Source organism: Culex quinquefasciatus, chromosome 2, assembly GCF_015732765.1.
Source record: "Culex quinquefasciatus strain JHB chromosome 2, VPISU_Cqui_1.0_pri_paternal, whole genome shotgun sequence".
Taxonomy (NCBI): domain Eukaryota; kingdom Metazoa; phylum Arthropoda; class Insecta; order Diptera; family Culicidae; genus Culex; species Culex quinquefasciatus.
The window spans coordinates 36365485-36392067 of NC_051862.1; the positions used below are offsets into that span (position 1 = coordinate 36365485).

The 26583-nt window shown below is 36.4% G+C and overlaps 1 protein-coding gene across 1 annotated transcript; it reads right to left on the reverse strand.

Annotated features, from left to right (window-relative positions):
• Positions 1-13742: 13742 nt before the first annotated feature.
• On the reverse strand, positions 13743-16666 carry LOC119765959 (vegetative cell wall protein gp1-like). The gene is made up of 2 exons (XM_038250250.1): positions 15504-16666; positions 13743-14563 (listed from the first exon to the last, which is right to left on the reverse strand). The coding sequence occupies exons 1-2, from the start codon at positions 16575-16577 to the stop codon at positions 13790-13792; spliced, it is 1848 nt and encodes a 615-aa protein (XP_038106178.1). The 5' UTR covers positions 16578-16666; the 3' UTR covers positions 13743-13789.
• Between the last annotated feature and the right edge of the window lie 9917 nt (positions 16667-26583).

Sequence of the window (26583 nt, forward strand, 5' to 3'; positions counted from 1 at the left end):
GGACGGGAAACTTTGAATGATCACTTAACGGTCAACAAAAGCCGGCGGCTTGAACGTAGCCTCACGAGGTCGTTTAAAAAGTAATAGAGAAGAAATGTGAAAGGACAAAAGTAGAAAAATACAAGAAAATTTGGTTATTAACTAAATCTCTCCCATTGCACGACTTGAACCTGTAAGCAAACCCGGTGTTTTCGATTTTGACAACATTGAAGGTGTTTACTAATCCGTCGACATTTGTTTCAATTTTGGGAAAAATGTTGTCGATTTTGAAAACATTTACATCGAAATCGAAGTCGAAATGTTTACAAATTTAATAACACAGAATTACTGGATTTGCATACAGGATTTCTATCCGTTTGCCTCGAAACTTTGTATTTACCGTAAACCGGTGTGACATTGAATTCAATTAATTTTTCAAATATTATTTAAATGGTACAAGTCTTAGATTTACATTTTTAAAACATGTACCAAGGTAGGTAGGTAAGGTAGGTCACACATGTTCATGTACGCTTTCACAAAAAAAAGTTTGCTTTAAAAAATAATAATTTCAAAACGGGTGACTTTGAATTCAAAACGTCAAATTGGCCATTTGTAAGATTTCAAGATCAAGATTTTCTAAATTCACAACGTAACGTCGTAACGCAAAATTTTGGATTTTTTGAAACCTGAATTCCCGAATCCCAGGATTTTTTTATATTTTGTCCCAAGAATTCCCGAAATCAATCATATTTTGGTCTGGAAAATCACATTTGGTTGTGGAAATAGATCATCAATCGAGTACTCAGTAATCGATAAAACTTTTAAAGCATTAAAATTTGTATTCGGTATATTTCAGCATAAATTAAGCTTATTAAAGAAAATTGTTAAAAATTTCATTTTACAGATCCTCAAAATGCTTTGTGCCTTAAATATTTTCTATTGAATTTTATTTATTTAATTTTTTTAATTCAATTCGGTTTTATTGGTATATAATCAAGATACAATGAGTTCTTTTACAGTGCATAACAGAGTTTTGGATTTCTTTTCAGCTGTGTGTTGCATCATAATCCATTTTGGAACAATTATTTCTTCAACTAAGGCACTAACAAGAGCAAGAAAAATTTAAAAAAAAACAAAACTTGCAAATTTGCAGATATTATTTATTTAAAAAACGCAAATTAAAAAATAAAGTGACGTGTTCACTTAATGTAAAGATGAAAAAAAGTATTATATTTAAAAAATAACTATTCATCAAAAACCTGCATCTGGAGCAAATCAGGACAAAAGTAACGAATTGAGGCAGTATTTGTAGATTCTGCTCGGTTTGTTCTAGAGGTCGTATCGAGGTGCTCCGATTTGGATGAAACTTTCAGCGTTTGTTTGTCTATGCATGAGATGAACTCATGCCAAATATGAGCCCTCTACGACAAAGGGAAGTGGGGTAAAACGGGCATTGAAGTTTGAGGTCCAAAACACATGAAAAATCTTAAAATTGCTCGCATTTCCGTAAAACTTCATCAATTCCAACTCTCTTAGATGCATTCGAAAGGTCTTTTGAAGCCTTTCAAAATGTGCTATAGACATCCAGGATTGGTTTAACTTTTTCTCATAGCTTTTGCAAATTACTGTTAAAAATTGATTTTTTTAAAACCTTAATATCTTTTTGCAACAGCCTCCAACACCCATACTCCCATAGGTCAAAAGATAGGTAATTTCATGGACTATAAGCCCACGGTATTAACTTTTTGGCCAATCGCAGTTTTTCTCATAGTTTTACGATTTTTCTAGAACAAACATTTTACAACGTTAGTTTTTGCCCTGTAGACCAAGAAGACGGCACTTGTTGGTCTCGATTTTGTCATATTCGGAATCCTCGGTCAATTTCACGTAAGTTAGAAGTATTGGAGTTGAAATTTTGATTTAAAAAATTATTAAATAAAAAAATTTTGAAAAAAGAAATAGATCTTATTTACCCTATGATCAATACGTCAAATGCTGTATCAAGTAGGCGAAAACTTGTTTACCCCTAATCCGACAAAATTCTAAATAATATTTTAATTAATTCTAAATGCCATTTTTCCAATCCAATTCAAAATTTCAACACCTCAATCTAATGTAAAATTTTCTGAGGATTCCGAATATGTCAAAATTGAGACCAAAAAGTGCCGCTATGGAGGCCTACAGAGCTAAAACTAACGTTGTAAAATGTTTGTTCTAGAAAAATCGAAAAACTATGAGAAAAACTGCGATTGGCCAAAAAGTTAATACCGTGGGCTTATAGTCCATGAAATTCCCTAACTTTTGACCTATGGGAGTATGGGTGTTGGAGGCTGTTGCCAAAAGTTATTAAGGTTTTAAAAAATCCATTTTTAACAGTAATTTGCAAAAGCTATGAGAAAAGATCAAACCAATCCTGGATGTCTATAGCACATTTTGAAGGGCTTCAAAAGACCTTCCGAATGCATCTAAGAGAGTTGGAATTGATGAAGTTTTATGGAAATGCGAGCAATTTTAAGATTTTTCATGTGTTTTGGACCTCAAACTTCAATGCCCGTTTTACCCCACTTCCCTTTGTCGTAGAGGGCTCATATTTGGCATGAGTTCATCTCATGCATAGACAAACAAACGCTGAAAGTTTCATCCAAATCGGAGCACCTCGATACGACCTGTTTCACATCGGTGAAAAACTCGCTCTTAAGAAAGCTGTTTAAGCTAATCTTTAATTTTTCTGGGATAATGTTCTGATTGTTTTGATTGATTTCGGTTACAACAGGAAAAGAACAAAACAATTAGTACTACTATTTCCAAATTTATTGCTCAAAAATCTCCTGTACCTAATCAGACTGCAATCACGATTATCCCCAGTTAGCGTTAGTGACTTAAAGATAATTTTTAAAATATGTTTTAAATATAAAACATTGAAAAAATTCTAAACTTATTCTAAGTGTTACATTGTCTGGAATAATTTTATTTCTTGTTGTTTTAGACAGCTTCAAAAAAATGGTTTAAGCTTTTCTAGTCAACCTAAACAAATAAATAAATAAAAAAAAATATATTGAAAATAGTAGTTCACTAAAATTCCAAAGCAAATCAAAGAACTTTTTTTTAATGTGTTATATACTATCTAAAGACTGCTGTCCTTGTTCAGATTTAAGTGTAGCTTATGACCAATTTACATTTTTGAGCTAATTCTATGATTAAAGCTGGAAAAACATCACAAAAATAATGAAACATAGATTTCATGTCCTAGATGGAATTCATGCACTAGGCTGATCGTTATTTAAAAACGTCAAATATATGATAGATGATAAATCCATGGTATTTGTAAAAATGATAGTTTTGTCTGAGAAAACATATTGTATTTTCACGATTTCCAACAACATTACAGCATTGATTTTTTATTCTCAAATTTTGAAAATACATTGGGAGTTCAAAAACAACAAAAGTTAGAATTTAATTAAGGTTCCACGTCAAATTAGCAGGATCCAATAAAAAAAGCTTGATTTGGCTGAAATTTGGCATGAATGTTCTTTTGTTCAAACACGAAAACATTATGTAAATCTAGAGTTTTTTTTAAATAAACTTTTGTCTTTCATATGTTTATAGGACCTATTCAAAAACAACTTTAGAATCCATCCTAAAATAAAGGTTAAAAAATATTACTGTTCGTTTCAAAAAGCTAAGAACATGAATAACTATTACAATTTTTTTTTAAATATTTAACTACGAAGTTTCTCAATTCAATCAAATTTCAGCATTCTCTCTTCTCAATCTCTCAGCGACCGTCTCAGCTCGCATAACTTTCACTCTCCATGAGTTCCTCACAGCAAAGCATCTCAGCAGAAAAGCCAAGCCCGGCAAGTGTTGTGCAAGGGTCAACAAGCACTACCGCAATGCTTCACCATTCCACAGCTCATTGTCAGCCTATTTGCTTTTGTTTTTTGCCCTCCTCTGTAACATTTGTTTGTGGACCGCTTCTTTGTAAGCCGCCATTCAGAAGGGCCATTACATCGAATTCATGCTCCACAGCCGTGTGTTTCTTGGTGACAGATATTCACCGAACGCTGAAAAGTGCGCCAAGCAGGGAAATTTATCGCGCCATTCTTCTCTCGAAGTCTCGAATGCCGACTGCCAGCAGCTCTGGTATCTTTAATAGGGTAAGACGAAAACAAAAAAAAACTGTTGCAAACTTCGCACGCTTTATCAACTTCCGCGGAAATGTTTTTATTTTCGTGCTTTCTTTTGCACCCCCTCGGGGGCAACCCCATTTAAAGTGAGAGAGACACTGCAGCAACCATCGCGGCTTGTTTTGGACCACATCGTTACCGTTGTTGGCTGCTTGTGTAATTCCACGTCCAATCACAAAAGGGGAATTTCAGAATTCAGTGATTGGAAATTTTTCATCAGTTATTTTTGTCATTTTTGTCATTTTTGTCATTTTTGTCATTTTTGTCATTTTTGTCATTTTTGTCATTTTTGTCATTTTTGTCATTTTTGTCATTTTTGTCATTTTTGTCATTTTTGTCATTTTTGTCATTTTTGTCATTTTTGTCATTTTTGTCATTTTGTCATTTTTGTCATTTTGTCATTTTTGTCATTTTTGTCATTTTGTCATTTTGTCATTTTGTCATTTTGTAATTTTTGTCATTTTTGTCATTTTTGTCATTTTGTCATTTTTGTCATTTTTGTCATTTTGTCATTTTTGTCATTTTTGTCATTTTTGTCATTTTTGTCATTTTTGTCATTTTGTCATTTTTGTCATTTTTGTCATTTTGTCATTTTTGTCATTTTTGTCATTTTTGTCATTTTGTCATTTTTGTCATTTTTGTCATTTTTGTCATTTTGTCATTTTGTCATTTTTGTCATTTTTGTCATTTTTGTCATTTTTGTCATTTTTTCATTTTTGTCATTTTTGTCATTTTTGTCATTTTTGTCATTTTTGTCATTTTGTCATTTTTGTCATTTTTGTCATTTTTGTCATTTTTGTCATTTTTGTCATTTTTGTCATTTTGTCATTTTTGTCATTTTGTCATTTTTGTCATTTTTGTCATTTTTGTCATTTTTGTCATTTTTGTCATTTTTGTCATTTTGTCATTTTTGTCATTTTTGTCATTTTGTCATTTTGTCATTTTTGTCATTTTTGTCATTTTTGTCATTTTTGTCATTTTTGTCATTTTTGTCATTTTTGTCATTTTTGTCATTTTTGTCATTTTTGTCATTTTTGTCATTTTTGTCATTTTTGTCATTTTTGTCATTTTTGTCATTTTTGTCATTTTTGTCATTTTTGTCATTTTTGTCATTTTTGTCATTTTTGGTTTTTGTATTCGAACTACAATTAAATTATTAAATCGATCTAACCGACCGAGTGCCTTACGATCAGCAACCATATGAAACAGGTTTTGTTTTTGCAAAACGAAATGGATTCCTCTTGCTGCAGCAACACCTGTCACACGTGAGGGGTGCACAAAAACAAACACACAATTGGACCCCGGGTTCCCAGGTTGAATCTGTTGTGCATGACATGGTCACATTGCGGAAGGTTTTTTCTTTTCATTCAGTGATCTGTTTTTTGCACGTTTTTGTTGCGAACGCGGTCGTGGACAGAGGGGACATTTCCACGCCATCAACGAGTGTCAATGGACATGGGAAAAAAAGCAGCAGCAGCTCGAGGGACGATATTGTGCTTACTGCTTATCAGGGAACAACCGTAAAGTGACGTACAGGCGAGGACTGAGTGATGGCCATTTTTGGCACTGGGGTGGCGAAATCAACATTAAAAGTTGGGCGCTCTGTGAAGGTGGTGCGAAATTATTAACGATGTCAAGGAGCGCGAGGAAGGACAAGGTTGGGGGAATTCAATGGGTTTGTTAAAGTTGACAATTGTGACAGCGTGGAATAATTTACCTGGTGAGGTTGAGCAGGAACACATTTGACAGGTTGACAGATTGACTTGTTGACAGGTTGACAGGAATGGCCCAGGAAACAGTAGTTTCTTGGGCAGTTTGATGAATGTACAAAACATAGTTCTTTGAGCTGAAGTCCGTAATAGAAGTGTCGCAACAACTTTCCCTTATTAGCCTGCGGTTATGCAACCCCCTCAAACTTCTGATTATATCATCAGCCTGCGGGAAACCTTATACGTTATCTCCCTTAATGTGGCGGCCAATCCCCTCGTGAGACTTACATTATTCATGCCCCAATTAATTTACGATATCGGCGAATTAAAACAAAACAACTTGTCAAAAGTTGCGCAACTTCATCAACGTTGCTTGTACGAAACATGATCTCTTTCGCATACGCATGTCAGTCATCTCGCCCTCCCTCGCGCGTCCGTTTGCAAAAAAACAGTTTTACATCGGAAAGGTAAAAACAGGTCCACGGCGCTGATAACACCCGGTCGAGACATATCTCGCAAAACGGCGCAACAGTTAACTTAACAGGGCCTTAAGAGACCACCACTTTTTTTGCCGTCCGTCACACTTCCTCAATCCCTAAATCTGGCCCGAGTGTTGGCGGTGAGTTGGACGGGGAAGTTGATGTTGTTTGTTTTTTTTTTTATCTGCTTCAAAAGCTGACAGTATTGTTGTCCTACCTTAATCAGCGGCTACGATCAACGTGTTATGGTAACCAGGTTAGCGGATCGAGACGTTTACGAGCGATCCAATAAATATTGATTTGCATCACAAGAGGTAGCTCGTTGAGTTGGGATTGATGTTTAACTAGGAAAGGGTATTGAAAACAAGGAACTAAAAGTGTTGGTTTGTTTTTAGTCTGTTGACATAACATACTAACGGATTTTATAGGATGGAAAGTATTTATGTAAAGTATGTTCCTGGTCAGAAAATGTACTTATAAAACATGCCTAAATGTCTTCCATTTAGGTCAAATAAAAGATTTTTGATGGAAATATTCAGTTATTATCATAAAATTAAGCTGGCAAGATTTTTTCTAAAAAAAGTAAAAAAAAATTGTATTTCGTTGTAAATCTACAGTTCAAAAAAAGAGACATTGTTTCAAAACATTCACATAAAAGCATGCAACTCACTTGATGCAATTTTATATTTTGACAAACCAGACTATCTGACAAAAAAATTAGTGGATAATCGTGAAAAGAAAATTAAAGCAATTTAAGTAAATTTCTCTAAAAATCGGACATGGATTTCAATTTTATTTTATGATTTTTGATATAAGCAATTCACTACAAATGGGTAAATTTCATGCATTTTTTGTATAAGCAATTCACTACAAATGGGTAAATTTCATGCATTTTTTATATCTTTAAGAGGCAGTATTTGTAAATATTGCTCGGTTTGTTCTAGAGGTCGTATCGAGGTGCTCCGATTTGGATGAAACTTTCAGCGTTTGTTTGTCTATACATGAGATAAACTCATGCCAAATATGAGCCCTCTACGACAAAGGGAAGTGGGGTAAAACGGGCTTCGAAGTTTGAGGTCCAAAAAACCTAAAAAATCTTAAAATTGCTCGCATTTCCGTAAAACTTCATCAATTCCAACTCTCGTAGATGCATTTAAAAGGTCTTTTGAAGCACTTCAAAATGGGCAATAGACATCCAGCATCGGTTTGACTTTTTCTCATAGCTTTTGCAAATTACTATTAAAAATTGATTTTTTTAAAACCTTATTATCTTTTTGCAACAGCCTCCAACACCCATACTCCCATAGGTCAAAAGATAGGTAATTATATGGACTATAAGCCTACGGCATTAACTTTTTGGCCAATCGCAGTTTTTCTCATAATTTTTCGATTTTTCTACAATAAACATTTTACAACGATAGTTTTTGCCCTGTAGGCCTCCATAGCGGCACTTTTTGGTTTCAATTTTGTCATATTCGGAACCCTCGAAAAATTTCACGTTAGTTAGAAGTATTGGAGTTGTAAATTTGATTGGAAAAAGTGCCATTTAGAATGAATTAAAATATTTTTTAATAATTTGTTGGATTAGGGGTGAAACAGGTTTTCGCCTACTTGATATAGCATTTGACGCATTGATCCCAGGGTAAATAAAATCAATTTCTTTTTTCAAAAATGTTTATTTCATTATTTTTTAAATTAAATTTACCACTCCAATACTTCTAACTAACGTGAAATTTTCCGAGGATTCCGAATATGACAAAATTGAAACCAAAAAGTGCCGCTATGGAGGCCTACAGGGCAAAAACTATCGTTGTAAAATGTTTGTTGTAGAAAAATCGAAAAACTATGAGAAAAACTGCATTTGGCCAAAAAGTTAATACCGTAGGCTTATAGTCCATGAAATTACCTATCTTTTGACCTATGGGAGTATGGTTGTTGGAGGCTGTTGCAAAAAGATATTAAGATTTTAAAAAAATCAATTTTGAACAGTAATTTGCAAAAGCTATGAGAAAAAGTCAAACAGATCCTGGATGTCTATGGCTCATTTTGAAATGCTTCAAAAGACCTTTCAAATGCATCTACGAGAGTTGGAATTGATGAAGTTTTACGGAAATGCGAGCAATTTTAAGATTTTTTAGGTTTTTTGGACCTCAAACTTCGAAGCCCGTTTTACCCCACTTCCCTTTGTCGTAGAGGGCTCATATTTGGCATGAGTTCATCTCATGTACAGACAAACAAACGCTGAAAGTTTCATCCAAATCGGAGCACCTCGATACGACCTGTTACACATTGGTGAAAAACTTGCTCTTAAGCTCAAATTTTTTTTGACCATTTGCTAAGATTTAGGCACTAGAAAAGTGTGGGCATTTTGGGTGAGACTTAGAAAATATTCATTTTAAAACAATTTTCCAGTTTCCTTTTCTCTTATCCGCTGTACCTCAACAACCAAAGGTCAAATCTTTTAATTTCTTTAACAATTTTATAAGAAATTCTGCACTTTCCGAAAAGTATTTTAAGAGATAAACACTTTTTATTAAAAAGAAAAACATAATTTTTTTAGTTAAAATTAAATATAAAGTGGCATAGTCGAGTACTTTTTGATTGCAAAATTGTTTTTTGCCTTCCTCACTGAGGAAAGGCTATAAAATCACTTGGAAAATGAACTTCTTAAATACACCTCCTAGATATACCTTCACGTATACCTATCGACTCAGAATCAAATTCTGAACAAATGTCTGTGGGGATATGTGTAGACATGATTTTTTTTCCACACGATTTTCTCAGAACTGGCTGAACCGATTTTGGCCGGATCCACCTTATTCTATTCGTTTTGGGGTCCCCTAAGACCCTATTAAATTTTATTCTGTTTAGTGAAGTACTTTTAAAGTTATGCCATAAAAAAGTTTTTTTATAGATACAAAAAAGGGTGATTTTTGCATAACCTCAAAAGGCCGGGTCTTTTTGTTTACGTGCGAGAGTCGCGCCAGATGTGAAACGCCCGGTTGCCACATTGCTTCAAATGATAGTCTGCAGGTTTTCTGGATAAGTCTGTATAAGATTTTTTTTACTCATAAACTTATTTTCATCAAGTCTTTTTCGGTGCTGGAACTTGATTTGGAAACAATGCAAACTTCGGAATTGAATTAAATTGTTAATGTGAGGAAGACACCAACCACCTTATGGTGGATTGAGAAACGTTTTTATTTAAGCTGTTGCAAACATTTTGCAAAGTTGTGTTACAGGACTATTTTCGATAAAAACCCAGAAATGGTCTTAAGGGTAGTTTGGAACAGAATAGATAAGTATTTCTAAATCAAAAATGTTGCTGCCAAATTATGCCAAATTTAGGTTTGTTATTCAGTGGCAAAAAAAATCAACTAACTTTTTCGATGTTTGGCAAGAAAAAGGGAGATTTTTCACGTCTTTTTCAGATTTTGATTCTGTCATTAAATTGTTCAGAAACTTCCTTCTTTCGATTGTCAAATATTTTTAGCTCTTTTGTGAAGACAGCCCCATAATATTTAGAAAGACTTAGAAGTCTATAAAGCAATTCTCTAGCAAAATTGGAATTGAATTTTATTTGTAATTTTTGATTTTTCTAAAACTTTGTGGAGGCCTTCCCTATGACCAAAAAAGCCATTATGTGTCAGTCGTTCACCCATACAAGTCTCCATACAATTTTGATAGCTGTCCAGACAGAGATGATTTGTGAAAATTTTTAAATCTGTATCTTTTGACGGAATTTTTTGATCGATTTGGTGTCTTCGGCAAAGTTTTAGGTATGGATAAGGGCCACACTGAAAAAAAATTAAACAGGGTAAAAACAAATTTGGTGATTTTTAATTTCACTTTATGTCACTAAAAATTGATTTGCAAAAAACACTTTTTTTATTTTTTTTATTTTTTTTTATTTTCTGATATGTTTAAGGGACATAAAATACCAACTTTTCAGAAATTTATGAGTTATGAGTATTTGAATCAATACCGATTTTTTCAAAAAATCGAAATATAGGTCGCAAAATTTTTTCAACTTCATTTTTTGAAAAGTTATAGCAATTTTTAAGTAACTTTTTTGAAAATAGTCGCAGTTATTTATTTAGTGACCATGTTTGCCCTCATTTGAAAAAAGTATGTATGAAAAGCTGAGAAAATTCTCTATATTTTGCCTTTTTGAACTTTGTTGATACGACTCTTAGTTGCAGAGATGTTGCCATGCTTTCCATTCTTCATCGGTCTAATGGCCGAGCGGGCAAAGGCGCCAGTCCTTACTGTTGGTGCTGGGTTTGAATCCCATCGATTAAAACTTTTTATTGTGTTGACAACAAATGTACCTGCAGTGTGTTAAATTAGGTGCCTTTTTTACGAAGGTGATGTGCAGGCTTTGCATGCGAATTAACTATCATTTTTTTTTTTTGCTGTGTATGCCTTTTTCGCATGACGGATATTACGCAACCGCAATCTATCCAACTCTCAAGTTCTTGTCACGACCCTTAGGCTCTCACCACTCACAAACATCCTGCTCCAGACTGGACATAAACACATGCCATTCCAGTGATTGATAAGCCTCGGTCACCTAGTCGGAGTCCAAGCTGGCATGCCAGCAGTGAGTGGTCATGCCAGTGGCACCCATCAGGATTAAATTTGTCATGCTCTGGTCTGCCGCGGCTTCCATTTCACTTTCTTTCGCGAAGTTTCTGCAGCTAGATAACGCCAGAAACCTGAATTTATGGATGCAGCAAAATGTGTGTGAAAAAAATTAACGCTTTGGGCCAATAAAAATTCAACATGATCGGGTCGTCACGATTGGTCAACCGTAAATAGGACAAAAATAGTTTGGCTTCACTGTATCATTTAATTGTTGCTGGAAGGTTTTTTTTAGTTTTTTTTTTAGTTTTCCTTTTGTGTATTTACAATCATCTTGAAGATTGAGTTATTGCAACTTTTCAAACATAAACAGAGATGTAAGGTCTAACTTTTCTCAAATGACGTTTCGACTCAAAATTTTGTTCTTGTTTAGGAATATATGACTTAAGATTTCTTGAGAGAAAGTTCTAAGAAGTAGTTTTCGACTGACAACCAGTGCAATCGATTTCATTTTCGTTCAATAAACGTTCATTAATAATTCAAAACCAAAACAAACCCGCAAATATGACATCGATCAAAAAGGAAAAACGAAAAAAAACGTAATAGATAGATGAAACAAAAAAAGTGCAACCTAAATATTATTACGCAATTCCGATTTGTTGCCGGTCGAAGTCGCTGCAGGGAACATTTTGTAACCGTTTTGACAGATGTTGGTCAGCGGGCGCGCTCGCGCGTCAGCAGCGATTAGCTCCGACTAATGGAAAAAGGCATATCCGAACCGAAATTTGTTAAGCAGTGCTAAGCCGGTGAATAAAAGAAGTATATTTGGAAAGTCATGTTGTTTGTTGGTGTCGAGTTTAACGATCGCAGATAACACGACGAGATCTATTAATTGGCCGGTGATTGATGAATGAGTCCGAGCTTGCAGCTTGATTTTGATTTGTATGATTTATCGGTCTGTTGATCATTTGTTTTTGTTTTTCTTTTTGTGGTACGGAGTGGCACTCACACGAATGCAAACAAAGATGTACCTACGTGTGTCAAACGCGTTCTGACGGAATTCCCTATGGCCGGTTGTCGCATTTGCGGCAATTTTCAGGGTGTGTCAAGAAAGCACAATCAGATCGAAACTTCACTCATATCGTCACTGTCGTGCTAACTTGTCGCACATGCATTTTGGGCTAAATTGAGTTAAGAACGTCATTTTGTGCAGCTCACAATACCTCACCTTTTGACTTTTACAGATCTCCTAAGTTCGATTTCAATCCTGAGATATTCAATAAAAACATCCGTTCATTGTTGTCATTTTTCATATCCGTGGTTCAATCATGTCGTTCTATCTTGACACACCCTGAAAATTTATTTAAGTGCGACAAAGAGCAAATGGATTTCAGTTCAGAACGCGTTTGACACAAGTACGAGCTCGATTACCGTTGAAAATGGTAATATAACTCGGGACTCCAGCAACCGAATTCAACCAAGCTTAAGGACAATGCACAGAATTGGCCGATGCACGAAGTGATTTGTTTAATTTTTTTTTGTGCACTCCGCAAACGTCAAACCCTGGGTGCTGAAAAGACAGAATGCGTAACGTGATTTTCGAATGCTCCCAACTGCTCCTCACTACTACAAGTGCACTACTGCTGTAAACCTGGGACTGTAAACATAAACAAAGTAGAAGGCTTTGTTCATGCTCAAGCGTGACATATTTTTTGTTGCTGAAGTGACTTGTTTTGAAACATTTTGGATCTGTTGATGTTAATGTTTTCGTTGAAAAATTAAGTGCTTCGCGCATTTTTTGTTCGTAGACTAAACGATGGGCGACCAAAAGATGCTTTTTTTAATTTTACATGTGACGAAAAATTGCGTCAGAAGTGATTGGAATTTTGTGAACCAGAAGAACAGCCGAATAGAAGTTTCGATATTATTTATATTTGTATCTTAAGATTTGTTGACCTCGAATAATTCAAAAGCTCGAGTCATTTTTTTTAATCCTGATAAAATTAATTATAGATCGATACTTCTTGGTATCATTTTGCAAACAGTAAATTGGTTCCGCTTTGACAGTTCTAAATTGAGGCCGCTTTGCGAACCACTATTCTGCACCCAGGTCAAACCATACAAAATTGCTGCCGGATCTTTTCCGCTAGAGATCCGGAAAAAAGATCCGGCAGCAATTTGTATTGATTTGACGTTTGCTGAGGGTGTTCTGCTTGCAAAATGTTTGTTATTGCTTACATTGCATGCTCTCGTGTTTGTTTATTCAAGGTCAAACATAAAAAGTCGTTTTTCTCGGAACGTCAAAAAGCGACGTGCGACAAAAAAGCAAGACAGCGTCAATATGAAGAGTGACAACAATGCACCGAGTTTTACCGGATTTTTTTTAATAACTCGGGATTGAAATCGAATTGTGGGGATCTGTAAAGGTCAAAAGATAAGGTATTGAAAGCTAGAGATCCGGAAAAAGATCCGGCAGCAATTTGTATTGATTTGACGTTTGCTGAGGGTGCCAAAAAGTTTGGTTATGTTCTGCTTGCAAATTGTTTGTTATTGCTTACATTGCATGCTCTCGTGTTTGTTTATTCAAGGTCAAACATAAAAAGTCGTTTTTCTCGGAACGTCAAAAAACGACGTGCGACAAGTTAACACGACAGCGTCGATATGAAGAGTGACAACAATGCACGAAGTTTTACCGGATTTTTTTTTTGAATAACTCAGGATTGAAATCGAATTGTGGGGATCAGGACCAGAGCTGTTTCAGCTTTTTCACAGATATTTTTTTTATTTTGTGATCCAGTTTGACGAATACATGCATCAAAGTGTTAAACCTATCTCGTTGCATCACCATCACCTATCCCCACAGAACGCTACCGGGTGGCTGTGGAATCGGAACGGACGGAGAGGGGCTCCAGGTCGGTGGCAGGGGAACGGACGGCGAGGGGATCGGTGGAAGGATTGGGGACGGGGAAGGAGATGGTGGCCTTGGGGTCAAGGTTGGTGGCTGCGGAATTGGAACGGATGGGGAAGGAGATGGAGATGGTGGCCTTGGAGTCAAGGTTGGTGGCTGCGGAATTGGAACGGATGGCGAGGGGTTCCAGACTGGTGGCAGGGATGGTGGCAGAGATGGAGATGGCGATGGGATTTGTCCATTTCCGTTGTCAGCTGGACGGCAAGGTACGCTCGGGTCACAGCACGCCTGTTCCGGCCAATCGCAGACCAGTTTCTCACTGTTGAAGTGCAGTCCCGGGGGACAGTCGTACTGGCAGGCACGGCCATTGTGGCACTTCAGGAACCGCGTGCAGACACTGTTGGGCAGCAGGACCGGCGTGGCCGGGTTCACCGCGGGACATCTCGAGTCCAGGGGGCAGTTGTTGATGGTTCCACCATTGCCGCCGCCTCCAGTGCCGGGAGAGGGTTGAGGTGGCATCGATGGGGAGGGGACCGGTACTGGTGGCAGCGATGGTGATGGAATTGGTGGTAAAGGCATCGATGGCGAAGGAATCGGAGGCAGTGGCATCGATGGCGAAGGTACCGGTGGCATGAACTGTTTGGACTCGCTTTGGGCGTTGATAGCCACCACTAGGGTGGTTACCACAAGAAGAAACACTTTCATTCTCAACACAGATCACACTTGTTCTTTGATGCTGCTATCCGAGTCACTAGACTAGGTTCGAACGATACTGATTCTCAATCAACTGGCTAAAGTCTTTTATACCAACATCATTTTTCCGTAACTTTTATCAGCAGGTTGGTAAAACTCGTCGCGTTGTCTTGGAGAGGATACCTGATAACTGAAATATTGATAGGAAACACGACCGGCGGCACTGAAGCCATTCAATCTGAAAATGTGTAAAATTATCTCATCGACCGTCTACCGGAATGACCCATCCAGATGATGACAGCGGAAGCTTGTTAGGGTTTTGTGACGTGATTTTTGTTACAGGGTGATTTTTTTAAACAAGAATGTAATGAGAATCACTTTGATGACTAGTTTGATATGCTGATATGTTGTTGAAGGCATGTTTGAAGTTGTCTATGATTGTTTTTGTTACTATTTTTAAGCTTTGGAATACCACATGAAGACCATGACCATGATCACATCAGTGCCAACAAGGTCAGCGGACGATAGGGTGGTTAATGATTGTAGCGATGATGCCGTGACCAAAACATCGTGTCAACTCCTAATTACGTTTTACGCCCTGACGTCATTTGACAGCTCGCGTGAACCAAAGCGCACACGTACCCAAATTTGCACAGATGCTGTCAAATTTCTAACCTCTAAACAGAGTTGGCGTAAAACCTAATTGGGAACATCATCTCTTGCTTCGGTCATGTTTACGTAAATTGCATGACAGTTTCGATGTTCGCTGATGAAGGTGATGTCACGTAGCATTTTGTGTTCGAGTCCAATCGTTTGGGTGTAGATTTGTAGTTCTTCAACCAGAATTGTTTCTGCTCTTTCACAGATACAAATTTTTTTATTGTGTGATTCAGTTTGACAATTACATTCTAATACAAGCATCAAAGTTAAGACTTATCGCTTTCCGGAAGCTATTCCGGTCTTATCCCCACATGGATGGAGGCATGGAAGGAGGCATGGAAGGAGGCATGGAAGGGGGGTTAGGTACTGGAGCGGTTGGTGGTTGGGGAAGGGGGAGGGTTGGTGGGTTGGGAATTGGAACTAGGCTGGGTGGCTGAGGAACTGGAGCGGGTGGAGAAGGGTTCCAGGTCGGTGGCTGGGGAACTGGCACGGAAGGCGCTGGGTTCCAAGTCGGTGGCTGGGGAATCGGAGCGGAAGGCGCTGGGTTCCAGGTCGGTGGTTGGGGAATCGGAGCGGTTGGTGGTCGAGGAACCATCGTCGGTGGTTGAGGAATTGGAACGGATGGCGAAGGGATCCAGGTCGGTGGCTGGGGAATCGGAGCGGAAGGCGCTGGGTTCCAAGTCGGTGGCTGTGGAATCGGAGCAGTTGGTGGCCGAGGAACCATCGTCGGTGGCTGGGGAATTGGAACCGATGGCGAAGGGTTCCAGGTCGGTGGCTGGGGAATCGGAGCGGAAGGCGCTGGGTTCCATGTCGGTGGTTGGGGAATTGGAGCGGTTGGTGGCCGAGGAACCATCGTTGGTGGTTGAGGAACTGGAACGGATGGCGAAGGGCTCCAGGTCGGTGGCTGGGGAATCGGAGCGGAAGGCGCTGGGTTCCAGGTCGGTGGCAGAGATGGAGATGGCGATGGGATTTGTCCATTACCGTTGCCATTGCCGTTGTCAGCTGGACGGCAAGGTACGCTCGGGTCACAGCACGCCTGTTCCGGCCAATCACAGACCAGCTTCTCACGGTTGAAGTGCAGTCCCGGGGGACAGTCGTACTGGCAGGCACGGCCATTGTGGCACTTCAGGAACCGGGTGCAAACACCGTTGGGCAGCAGGACCGGCGTGGCCGGGTTCACCGCGGGACATCTCGAGTCCAGGGGGCAGTTGTTGATGTTTCCACCATTGCCACCGCCGCCGCCGCCTCCAGTGCCGGGAGAGGGTTGAGGTGGCATCGATGGCGAAGGTATTGGCATCGGGGACATAAACTGTTTGGACTCGCCCTGGGCGTTGGCAGCCACCACCAGGGTGGTCACCACAAGAAGAAACACTTTCATTCTCAACACAGAATCACACTTTTTTTCTTTGATGCTACTATCCAAGTCACTAGAGTGAGTTTAAATGATACTGACGTCCAATCAACCAGGTCAAGTCTTTTATACCAACAACATTTTCCGTATTTCACTTCACCAATTGAAAAAAATCGTCCCGTTGTCGTGAAGAGGATACATGATAACCGAAGTATTGATAGGAAAAATGGCCCGCGAAACTGCAGCCATTCAATTTAGTAATGTGTAAAGTTATCTTTTTTTGAGAATGACCGGGAAGACATTTTCTGAGAATCTCAGCGCCCCCCTACCCGGATGACGACAGCGGAAGCTTTTTAGGTCATGTTTTGTGACGTGATTTTTGGTACAGGGTGGTTTTTTTTGAATCTCACGGAATGATAAGCATGAATTTTAAAAGGAAATCGAGTTGAAACTAGTTCCGCAGGGTTGAAGATCACTTTGATGGTTTGTTTGATATGCTGATATCTTGGTGGTGACATATTGGAAATGATCAGTGGTGATATTTTGACAATTTTTGTGATTTGGAAAGATGGTCATGATGGAAGATAGGTGCCATTTGCTAAATTATGAGTGTTTTGTTGAGTGAAAAAGATTTTTTCTTTTCTTTTAGCAACTTTCATTCACAAAGTCATACTTATGTGATAAGGCCTACACATTTTATTTTTATTTTTGTTTTTAGTTTTGTGATAAATTAAAAGACCTATGAGCGACACAAAAAAAGGATCAAGTTGCCCCACCCTTTCCTTTGTAAGTTCATGCAGTTAAGCCCTGAAGTACACATTCAATTTTTCTTTCATCGTCCCGATCGTTTCGAATTTCGAACCTTATGTTCAACCAAATTTCTTGCCCTGGCTTTTCTTTCGATTTTCATTCCCATCACAGGTGATATCAAAACCACTGCGACGTGACGTAATTTCTGTAAACATTTCTGGAGAAACTCGATACAGTCCCAGCTGAAGCCGCAAGGGTATAAGCCGAGAGGATTTGTGTGCATTCGCTGTGGTCTCAACGTAGTGAGAGGGTCACCATGCCGCGACTCCAAGTTACTGATCCGTGCCAAAAATGGTCGTGACCGGAGTTATCTGATAGCGTGTTACGGTTTCATGCTTTTCGGAGCATGAAGCCAATTAACACCTTCTCCCTCACTGCACTGGAAAGGGGTTGGTCTCGGAGGTGGGAGGGTCTTTAAAACCGGGTAATGTGGTTTGATACCCCGGCTAATTGAGCACCGTTGATTGAAGATATGGGTTCAAGTGTCCCGGATCTTCGTGGGTACACTCACCTTGAAGACTCGCTTTGTTTCACTACAACACAACACATGCATGTTTAGCGTTTCGACGAGATCCCGGATTTCAAAATGTTCGGATGTCACACAAGGTTTCCCAAAAAATACCTTGCTCTTGCAGCGGCAGTCTACACTGCATCTAGTTGCAGTAAATGTCATTCTGTTGCCAGGAAAATTTCACGAAACGGACAGTTAATCAAACAATTTAATTGATAAGAACGAATCTTGAAGAAAGAAAAAACAAGATATTTTTCAATAAAACTTGTTCGATACAAAGTAAGTGGATGTCCGGAATTTCCAGCAAGTTGTCAAGGCTTTTACTTGATAGTGTTCCTTATCTTGGCGTGGGAGTTTCTAGAATGATACTAGAACAACGCTGATAAGGTTTGGCGTGCTGTCAAAGCCGAGCACTATTTTTGGAGCTGTCAGTTGTTGGAAGTTGATTGAGTCAAACGGACACGCAGGTCTCCGGTGATATAAGTGTGCAAATAAACAAGATCAATCCCCTCTTTTGACACCAAGTCGACGTCGTCGTGCTATCTTGTCGCACCCGCCATTTTGACGTTCCGAGAAAAACGCGTTTTAATGTTTGACCTTGAATATTCAAAAACGAGAGCACGCAATGTAAACAATAACAAGCACGTTTTGTTTGGCTCACCATTCTGTGCATTGTCCCAAAGTTTGGTTGAAGTTGGTTGCTGGAGTCCCGAGTTATAATTACAAATGTTTACGGTAGTCTAGCTAGTACGTGCGACAAACGCATCCTGACTTTCCTGGCCTGAAATCCCTTTGGGCTTTTGTCGCACTTACATCAATTTTCATGGAGTGACAAGATAGCACGACAAGATTGAAACTACTTTCATATGTAAAGTGACAAAAATGCACGGAGTTTTTTCGGTTTTTTTTGAATATCTCAGGATTGAAATCGAATTTAGGGGATCTGTGAAGGTCAAAAGGTGAGGCATTGTGAGCTGCACAAAATGGCGTTCTTAACTCAATTTGGCCCAAAATGCACGTACGACAAGTTAGCACGATGGCGACGAAGTGTTGAAAAAGCAGCCGTACACATTTAAGTGAAATTTTACTTTCGTTGCCAAACGGTATCCGGCTTTTGCATGGTAATTACCTTCCTTTTACCACACAAAATCCGAACCAGTAATCCCGTCAAACCGGGTTAGTTAACGCCCTCTCGTGCATGCTGGAGTTTGCCAGTGCCTTGGAGTGGGCTTTGGTAATGACCAGTTATTCATATGGGGTATAGATAGATTCGACTATCAAGACCGAATCAGCAGACTTCAAACCAGATAAAAAAATCGTTTCGATATCACAATCTAACAGAATTGAATATTTACCGTTTATAAAAGCCTAAGAAAATGATAAATTGTGAAATTTTCAACATCTTTTGTACCAACATTTAAAAAGGCGATTTACTGAAATGAAAATTAGAAAAAAAAAAGTTTCTTAAATATAATTATGAAAAAATACCTAATTTCAACAAAAAAAAATACAACACGTATTACAAAATGCTGAAAAAGTTACTGAATTTCTGATCAATATGGTGTTTTCGGCAAGATGTAGGTATTGATGAGGACTATTCAGAAAAAATGGGCACACGGAAAGAATTAATTGACTTTTTTAATAAAAACATTGAATTTTTTTACTAAAGCCTGAGATTTTTTAATATGTTTTAGGAGACCCGCAACTTTTGAACCATAGAGAAGTATGGTCTAAAATTTTGCCTAATAGTTATAAATTTTTGAAAAAGCAATGCATTTTGGAAAAATCGAAATAACATACATAAAATATTATTGACCTTATTTTATTATGTAAAAAATAATTTGTAGTCGAAAAGTACTGTACAGATTTTTGATTTACATATTGAATTTTAGGCCTTTCTGAAATATTACTCTTGGTTTAAATTTTTTTAAATTATTGTTTTCGAAAAGATGCAAATGTTTCATTTTCTAAAATTGAAATTCGGTTACTGAGTAACTGAGATATCGGCATTCAAAAATGGAGGGATATTTTCGAGCAAATCTCTGAGATTTCCGTCATTCAATTTTTATGTATTTTTCAATCCGACTGAAACTTTTTAGGTCCCTTCGGTATGCCCAAAGAAGCCATTTTACATCATTAGTTTGTCCATATAATTTTCCATACTAATTTAACATCTTTCCATACAAAAATTATATACGAAAATTCAAAAATTTGTATCCTTGAAGGATTTTTTTGATCGATTTAGTGTCTTCGATAAAGTAGTAGGTATGGATAAGGACTACACTGAAAAAAATTATACAAGTTTAACAAAATTTTGGTGATTTTTTATTTCATTTTTTGTCACTAAAACTTGATTCACAAAAAAATTATTTTTTTTTCATTTTTTGATATGTTTTAGGGGACAAGGCCCCCAAAAAGATTCAGCTGGATTAAAAAATACAAAAATTAAAATTAATAAAAAAAAATACCGATTTCGTAGAGAACTGCTCTGGGCAAGGCTAAAAAAACTTCATTTTTCATGTTTCTCTTTCTTTATGCCGCTGTATCTCAGCAACCAGAGCTTCAATCTTCAACGTCTCTAAGACGATTTTGAAGCAAATTGTTAACCTGAACCTTAAAACAAATATTTTTAGAAATGGTCACTCAAAGCCACTTTTTAAATCGAAAAACTGCAAATATTTCGCTGAAATCAAATTTTCGGTGGCTATAAACGGCTTAAAAACGTGGAACTTTATCAAATATTCTGAAAGGTACTTTTCGAATACAAATTAAAGTTTACATAAAAATTAGGTCATATAAATTTGATGCATGAAATTTCGATTTGAAAAAACGCAATGCTTTTCTATGGCTCAAAAGTTGCTGGTTTTTGTCCCCAAAAACATCAAAAAATCTCGAAAATAAAAAAAATACGGATTTACGGAAATTGAGTTTTTGTAATAAAAAACATTAGTCAAAAATCAAAAAAAAAATTCGTGTACCTATTTTTTGCAATTCCGAATAGTTGTAGATATTTTCACTTTGCCGAAAACACCAAATTGATCAGAGAATTCCTTAAAAAGTTACAGATTTTCGAATATTTACGTTTTTGTATGGACAGCTGCCAAAATTGTATGGAGACTGAATAGGCGAATCAACGACACAAAATGGATGGAATAAATGACATGTGTTCTTAGCTTTTCAATATTTTTTAGTATGGGTGCTTTCTACATAAAGATTTTCTTGATTCCAAAAACCTGAACAATTTTCAAAAAACTCTGAAACAATATCGGCTCCCAATTTAAATTTTATTGCTAAATGATTTATGAAATTTCGTTTTTCTTTAGAAACAATTAGCTCCGGAACCAGCTTTTGCACGATCCTATACTCTATCACCAAAGATACCTTTTGTTATTTAACACATTTAAACTATTTGAAAATAAATAAAAAAGGCCTTTCGGGAGATCAATTTAAAGCGATACAAATTAGTTTTTTTCCGAATGCATATTTTTGCCTTTCTTACAAATGAAAGGTTTTAGGTTTGCTTTTGAAAAAACCCTTTTCTCAGAAATCTTAAAAAATCGTGCACGGCGAGGATTCGTCCCAGCAAAAAATCCTATTACTAAATTGAAGGTTCAAATGCTCTCTTTCGATTGAATTTTGGCCCGAAACCCGGGACACAAAGTTTGATTTTTGAGAGCTCTTTTTCTGAAGTACATGAGCGATGTCTGTATCCACTATTAAAAAATGGTGTCTTCCATCATTGGAAACCGCTCGTAAATCCCACAATTTTTATATTGCAGATCTGTAGCCGTGGGGTCGGAGACGAACATTTTATTTTTTGATTCACAATTTTCTACCAGTAAATGTGGTTGAAGCCATTTTTAGAGGTATTTTTTGGACTATTTTACAGATAACACTATCAAATTAAAAGAATTCAGTTTCAAATAAATCCATTCGAAAACATGCGCCATAAACTGCTTGGGCCCAAAATTTGAAGCTTTTCCAAAATGTATTTCCAGAGATATAGCCATATTAGTGTTTTTCGTCTTATTTTTACCCTATTTTTCCTATTAAATTTATGGATTTTTACAAAATCATATACTGAACATCAAATTCGAAGTCCCGGCTCGTTCTCACTCGAAAGATCGACAAGTCGTCAAGTCAAAGCATAAAGTCGTGCTTTCTGGCTTCTCATAATAGATCGACAAAGTGCATTATCGATATGTATTTTTTATCTAGTTAATCATAGACTAAAATTAAAGACTGAGTACCCTTTATTTTATTTTTTTAATAATGTCAATCCAATATGTTTTTCTTAATTAATTATCTTGCTACTCAGAATCTGAGTGCAGAATAGTGGTTCGCAAAGCGGCCTCAATTTAGAACTGTCAAAGCGGAACCAATTTACTGTTTGAAAAATGCTACCAAGAAGTGGCAAGCATTGTGGTCGATCGATAGTTTATTTTGTTCTGTCATCACATGGAAAACCAAAAAAAGCCTCTTTTGGCCTCCCATCGTTTAGTCTACTTAGAAAAAAAAGCGCGGAGCACTTAAATTTTCAGCGAAAACTTTAATATTAACAGATCCAAAATGTTTCAAAACAACTCACTTCAGCAGCAAAAAATATGTCACGCTTGAGCTTGAACATAGCCTTCTACTTTGTTTATGTTTACAGCTGTTGTGCAGCTGTATTAGTAGGAAGCAGTGGGGAGCTTTCGAAAATCACGTTACGCATTCTTTCTTTTCAGCACCCAGCTCAGAATGTACCTCTGAGATTAAAAAAATGGCATTCGAGGTTTAGTCTAAAAAAATTCGAAGCTATAGGTCAAATTCTCACTGGGTGGTATCATTATGTTTCTGAAAAAATAATTGCACCAATATTTTTTTCGAAGTTTCATCATTTTGTAAGAAAGGCTCTTTATCACCTCTGGTGATATTAAATCGTTTTTTTTTATCTTTCCACAAACTTTAACTTTGGTGACGACACCAAATCAATTCGAAAATTTTTCTTCACAAGATACCGACTTTTGAATATTCACAATCCCATTTTGTATGGCCTGGCCATCCTTCAAAATTGCCTTTATGGATAAACTTTTGATACAAAAATGGCTTCTATTGACTTAAGGAATGAATCTGGAGTTTTTTTTTTTTTTTTTTTTGAAAAGGTCCAATAATCCATTTTTTTTTGCTTCTTGTGATTTTTTTAAACCGCCTTGAGGCAAGAGTATTCAAAAACACCCAATAAGCAAAAAATCAAAATTTGGTTGATTGGAACTTTGAAAATACTCCAGAAATCGACAAAACCGAGTCGTTAAAAAAACAAACATAAACAATCTCGAAAAATAATTGCGGTATTCCAACAATAAAATCAAAATTATTAAAGGAGAAAGAAATATTCAAAATATATCCTTTGCATACCAAACATAAATGCTTTTCCCCTGTATTCAAGTAAAAATTATTCGTGTTAATTTCGTCTTGTGAGTTATGATCTGCATTTAGCATTACTTTAGTCAAGCTAAACCTACAACCACCGCTCTTTCCATCGCGAAAGGTATCAGTATTACCCCACCGCTTCCATAACATTAAGGTTTAACACTAACCATTTCGGACTCCTTTCTCGCCAAAGGGCATACTCACCGGTTATGACTTGGTCTTGGGCGCTTCCAGAGCGTGCGGTGCGGAAAAGGTTATTGATATTTTTATTTCGCAAGCCCCAACTCAACTTATAGTGTGGCTTTCAATTTCCAAAATCGTTTCGTTTGCGGATGCTGGAATGCCAGCGTACTGCAGTTGGGTAGCCTTTGAGACCTACCCATGGGCAAGGGGTGAGACACTTTGAAATTGTGTAGTTTATACTATCTTCAAATCTATTGACTTTTTAATATAAATCACAGTTGCTTGAAACATTTTTTTAAAGAGTTAAGAATTTAAACATTTTAACTCATTGTCCAACCCCTCGATCAAAAACCTGGTAATAACACCTATTCGCCGCAAATTCGACTCCCCAGGACGCCATCGATTCGGTACCTGCGTAATCGCGATTTTCATAGCTCAAAAACCTGCTCTCTCTCTCTCGGAAGAACCGGTCACAGGGCCAGGCCCCCGCGGAATCGAACCGAAAGCGACAAATTGAGATGGAAGAAGTCGATTCCGTACGCGGTCCGGTCCGTAATTGCCTGTTAATGAAAGAGACACATGAATGTATCGACTTGGAGCTGTGTTGATGACCATTACCGGAGCGGCCCGCGTGGATAACTCTGGTGTTGGACCGTTCCAAAGTTTGTAATCCCCTAATGAATGTGACATTTGAGTTGTATAGGATTAAGTTTTGCGAGGTTTTGTTTTGGGCAGACTACTTTCTCTCGCGATTTTGCAACTAAATCCTGTTATTTTTCCTTTACAACATTACGTGGCAAATCATGCTCGAGTGTACCTTGACTAGTGACCTTAATCGATATTTGTGAAACCACCACCACCAGCAAAGATGCAATTTATTGAGAGTACTTTTTGCAATGGAATGTGGTGGTCCATTGTTTCCTAATAATGGTGGTTCGGCCCCGTCCGTCTCGCCATGTGCAAAACAAAGTATCTAGATATGCTGATTGACATACGTCTGATCGATTAGTGGCCGCTGTATGAAAATATGCTGACTCTGTCTGTATGCTTCATTTGTCATGAAAAGTTGGAATAATCGAATCGAAAGTTGTCCTATGAATGGACATGACAACGAACCTGCAAAAAATACTAGTTTTAGGGTGTTACTTTTTACTTTTTACTTTTTACTTTTTACTTTTTACTTTTTACTTTTTACTTTTTACTTTTTACTTTTTACTTTTTACTTTTTACTTTTTACTTTTTACTTTTTACTTTTTACTTTTTACTTTTTACTTTTTACTTTTTACTTTTACTTTTTACTTTTTACTTTTACTTTACTTTTACTTTTACTTTTTACTTTTACTTTTTACTTTTTACTTTTACTTTTTACTTTTTACTTTTTACTTTTACTTTTACTTTTACTTTTTACTTTTACTTTTTACTTTTTACTTTTACTTTTACTTTTTACTTTTTACTTTTTACTTTTACTTTTTACTTTTACTTTTACTTTTACTTTTACTTTTTACTTTTACTTTTTACTTTTTACTTTTTACTTTTTACTTTACTTTTTTTACTTTTACTTTTACTTTTACTTTTTACTTTTTACTTTTACTTTTTACTTTTACTTTTACTTTTTACTTTACTTTTTACTTTTTACTTTTTACTTTTACTTTTTACTTTTTACTTTTTACTTTTACTTTTACTTTTACTTTTACTTTTTACTTTTTACTTTTACTTTTTACTTTTACTTTTTACTTTTTACTTTTTACTTTTTACTTTTTACTTTTTACTTTTTACTTTTTACTTTTTACTTTTTACTTTTTACTTTTTACTTTTTACTTTTTACTTTTTACTTTTTACTTTTTACTTTTTACTTTTTACTTTTTACTTTTTACTTTTACTTTTACTTTACTTTTTACTTTTACTTTTTACTTTTTACTTTTACTTTTTACTTTACTTTTTACTTTTTACTTTTTACTTTTACTTTTACTTTTTACTTTTACTTTTTACTTTTACTTTACTTTTACTTTTTACTTTTACTTTTACTTTTTACTTTTACTTTTACTTTTTACTTTTTACTTTTTACTTTTTACTTTTTACTTTTTACTTTTTACTTTTTACTTTTTACTTTTTACTTTTTACTTTTTACTTTTTACTTTTTACTTTTTACTTTTTACTTTTTACTTTTTACTTTTTACTTTTTACTTTTTACTTTTTACTTTTTACTTTTTACTTTTTACTTTTTACTTTTTACTTTTACTTTTTATCAATTTTTCTCCGCTGGTCATTCTCCGCCAACTCACACAGCAGTTGCCGGGCGGTATGACCCCTTCAATTTTTGAACATGCGATATAAGACATGTTTTTGCCTTCCTCACTGAGGTAAGGCTATAATCCTGCTTTAAAAATGAACTTTGTATAAAAACGTCGTAGACCCACCTTCATGTATACATATCGACAAAGAATCGCAAACTGAACAAATATCTGTGTGTATGTGTGTGTGTATGTATGTTTGTGACCAATAAACTAGCTCATGTTTCTCGGCACTGGCTGAACCGATTTGAACCGAACCTGTTGCATTCGACTTGGTTTAGGGTCCCATACATCGCTATTGAATTGTTTGAAGTTTAGGGTCCCATACATCGCTATTGAATTGTTTGAAGTTTCGATAAGTAGTTCAAAAGTTATGTATAAAAATGTGTATTCACATATATCCGGATCTCACTTAAATGTATGTAAACTATGTCCGGGTCTATCATCCGACCCATCGTTGGTTAGGTTATCAAAAGACCTTTCCAACGAGCCTAAAACAGTGAAGATCTGGCAACCCTGTCTCGAGGTATGGCCACTTAAGTGATATTTATGTACTTTTTTATTCCGGATCTAAAAAATAGATGAAATTTTTGTATAATTCCATCATATCAACCATTGTTGGTAATAAGTGAGGAAAGCTTCAACCACATAGGTGGATTAAGTTAGTTTTTAATTATTTGCAGCCTGAACTTCAACTAAAATAAAATTTGAACCAGTCTTGATTCAAATAAATAAATTAGGAATTGTGCAGGTTTGCAATTCTGGAACAAATCAATAATTTTTTTCAATATGATCTGGCTGAGAAATTTCTCAAAAAATCGATTAA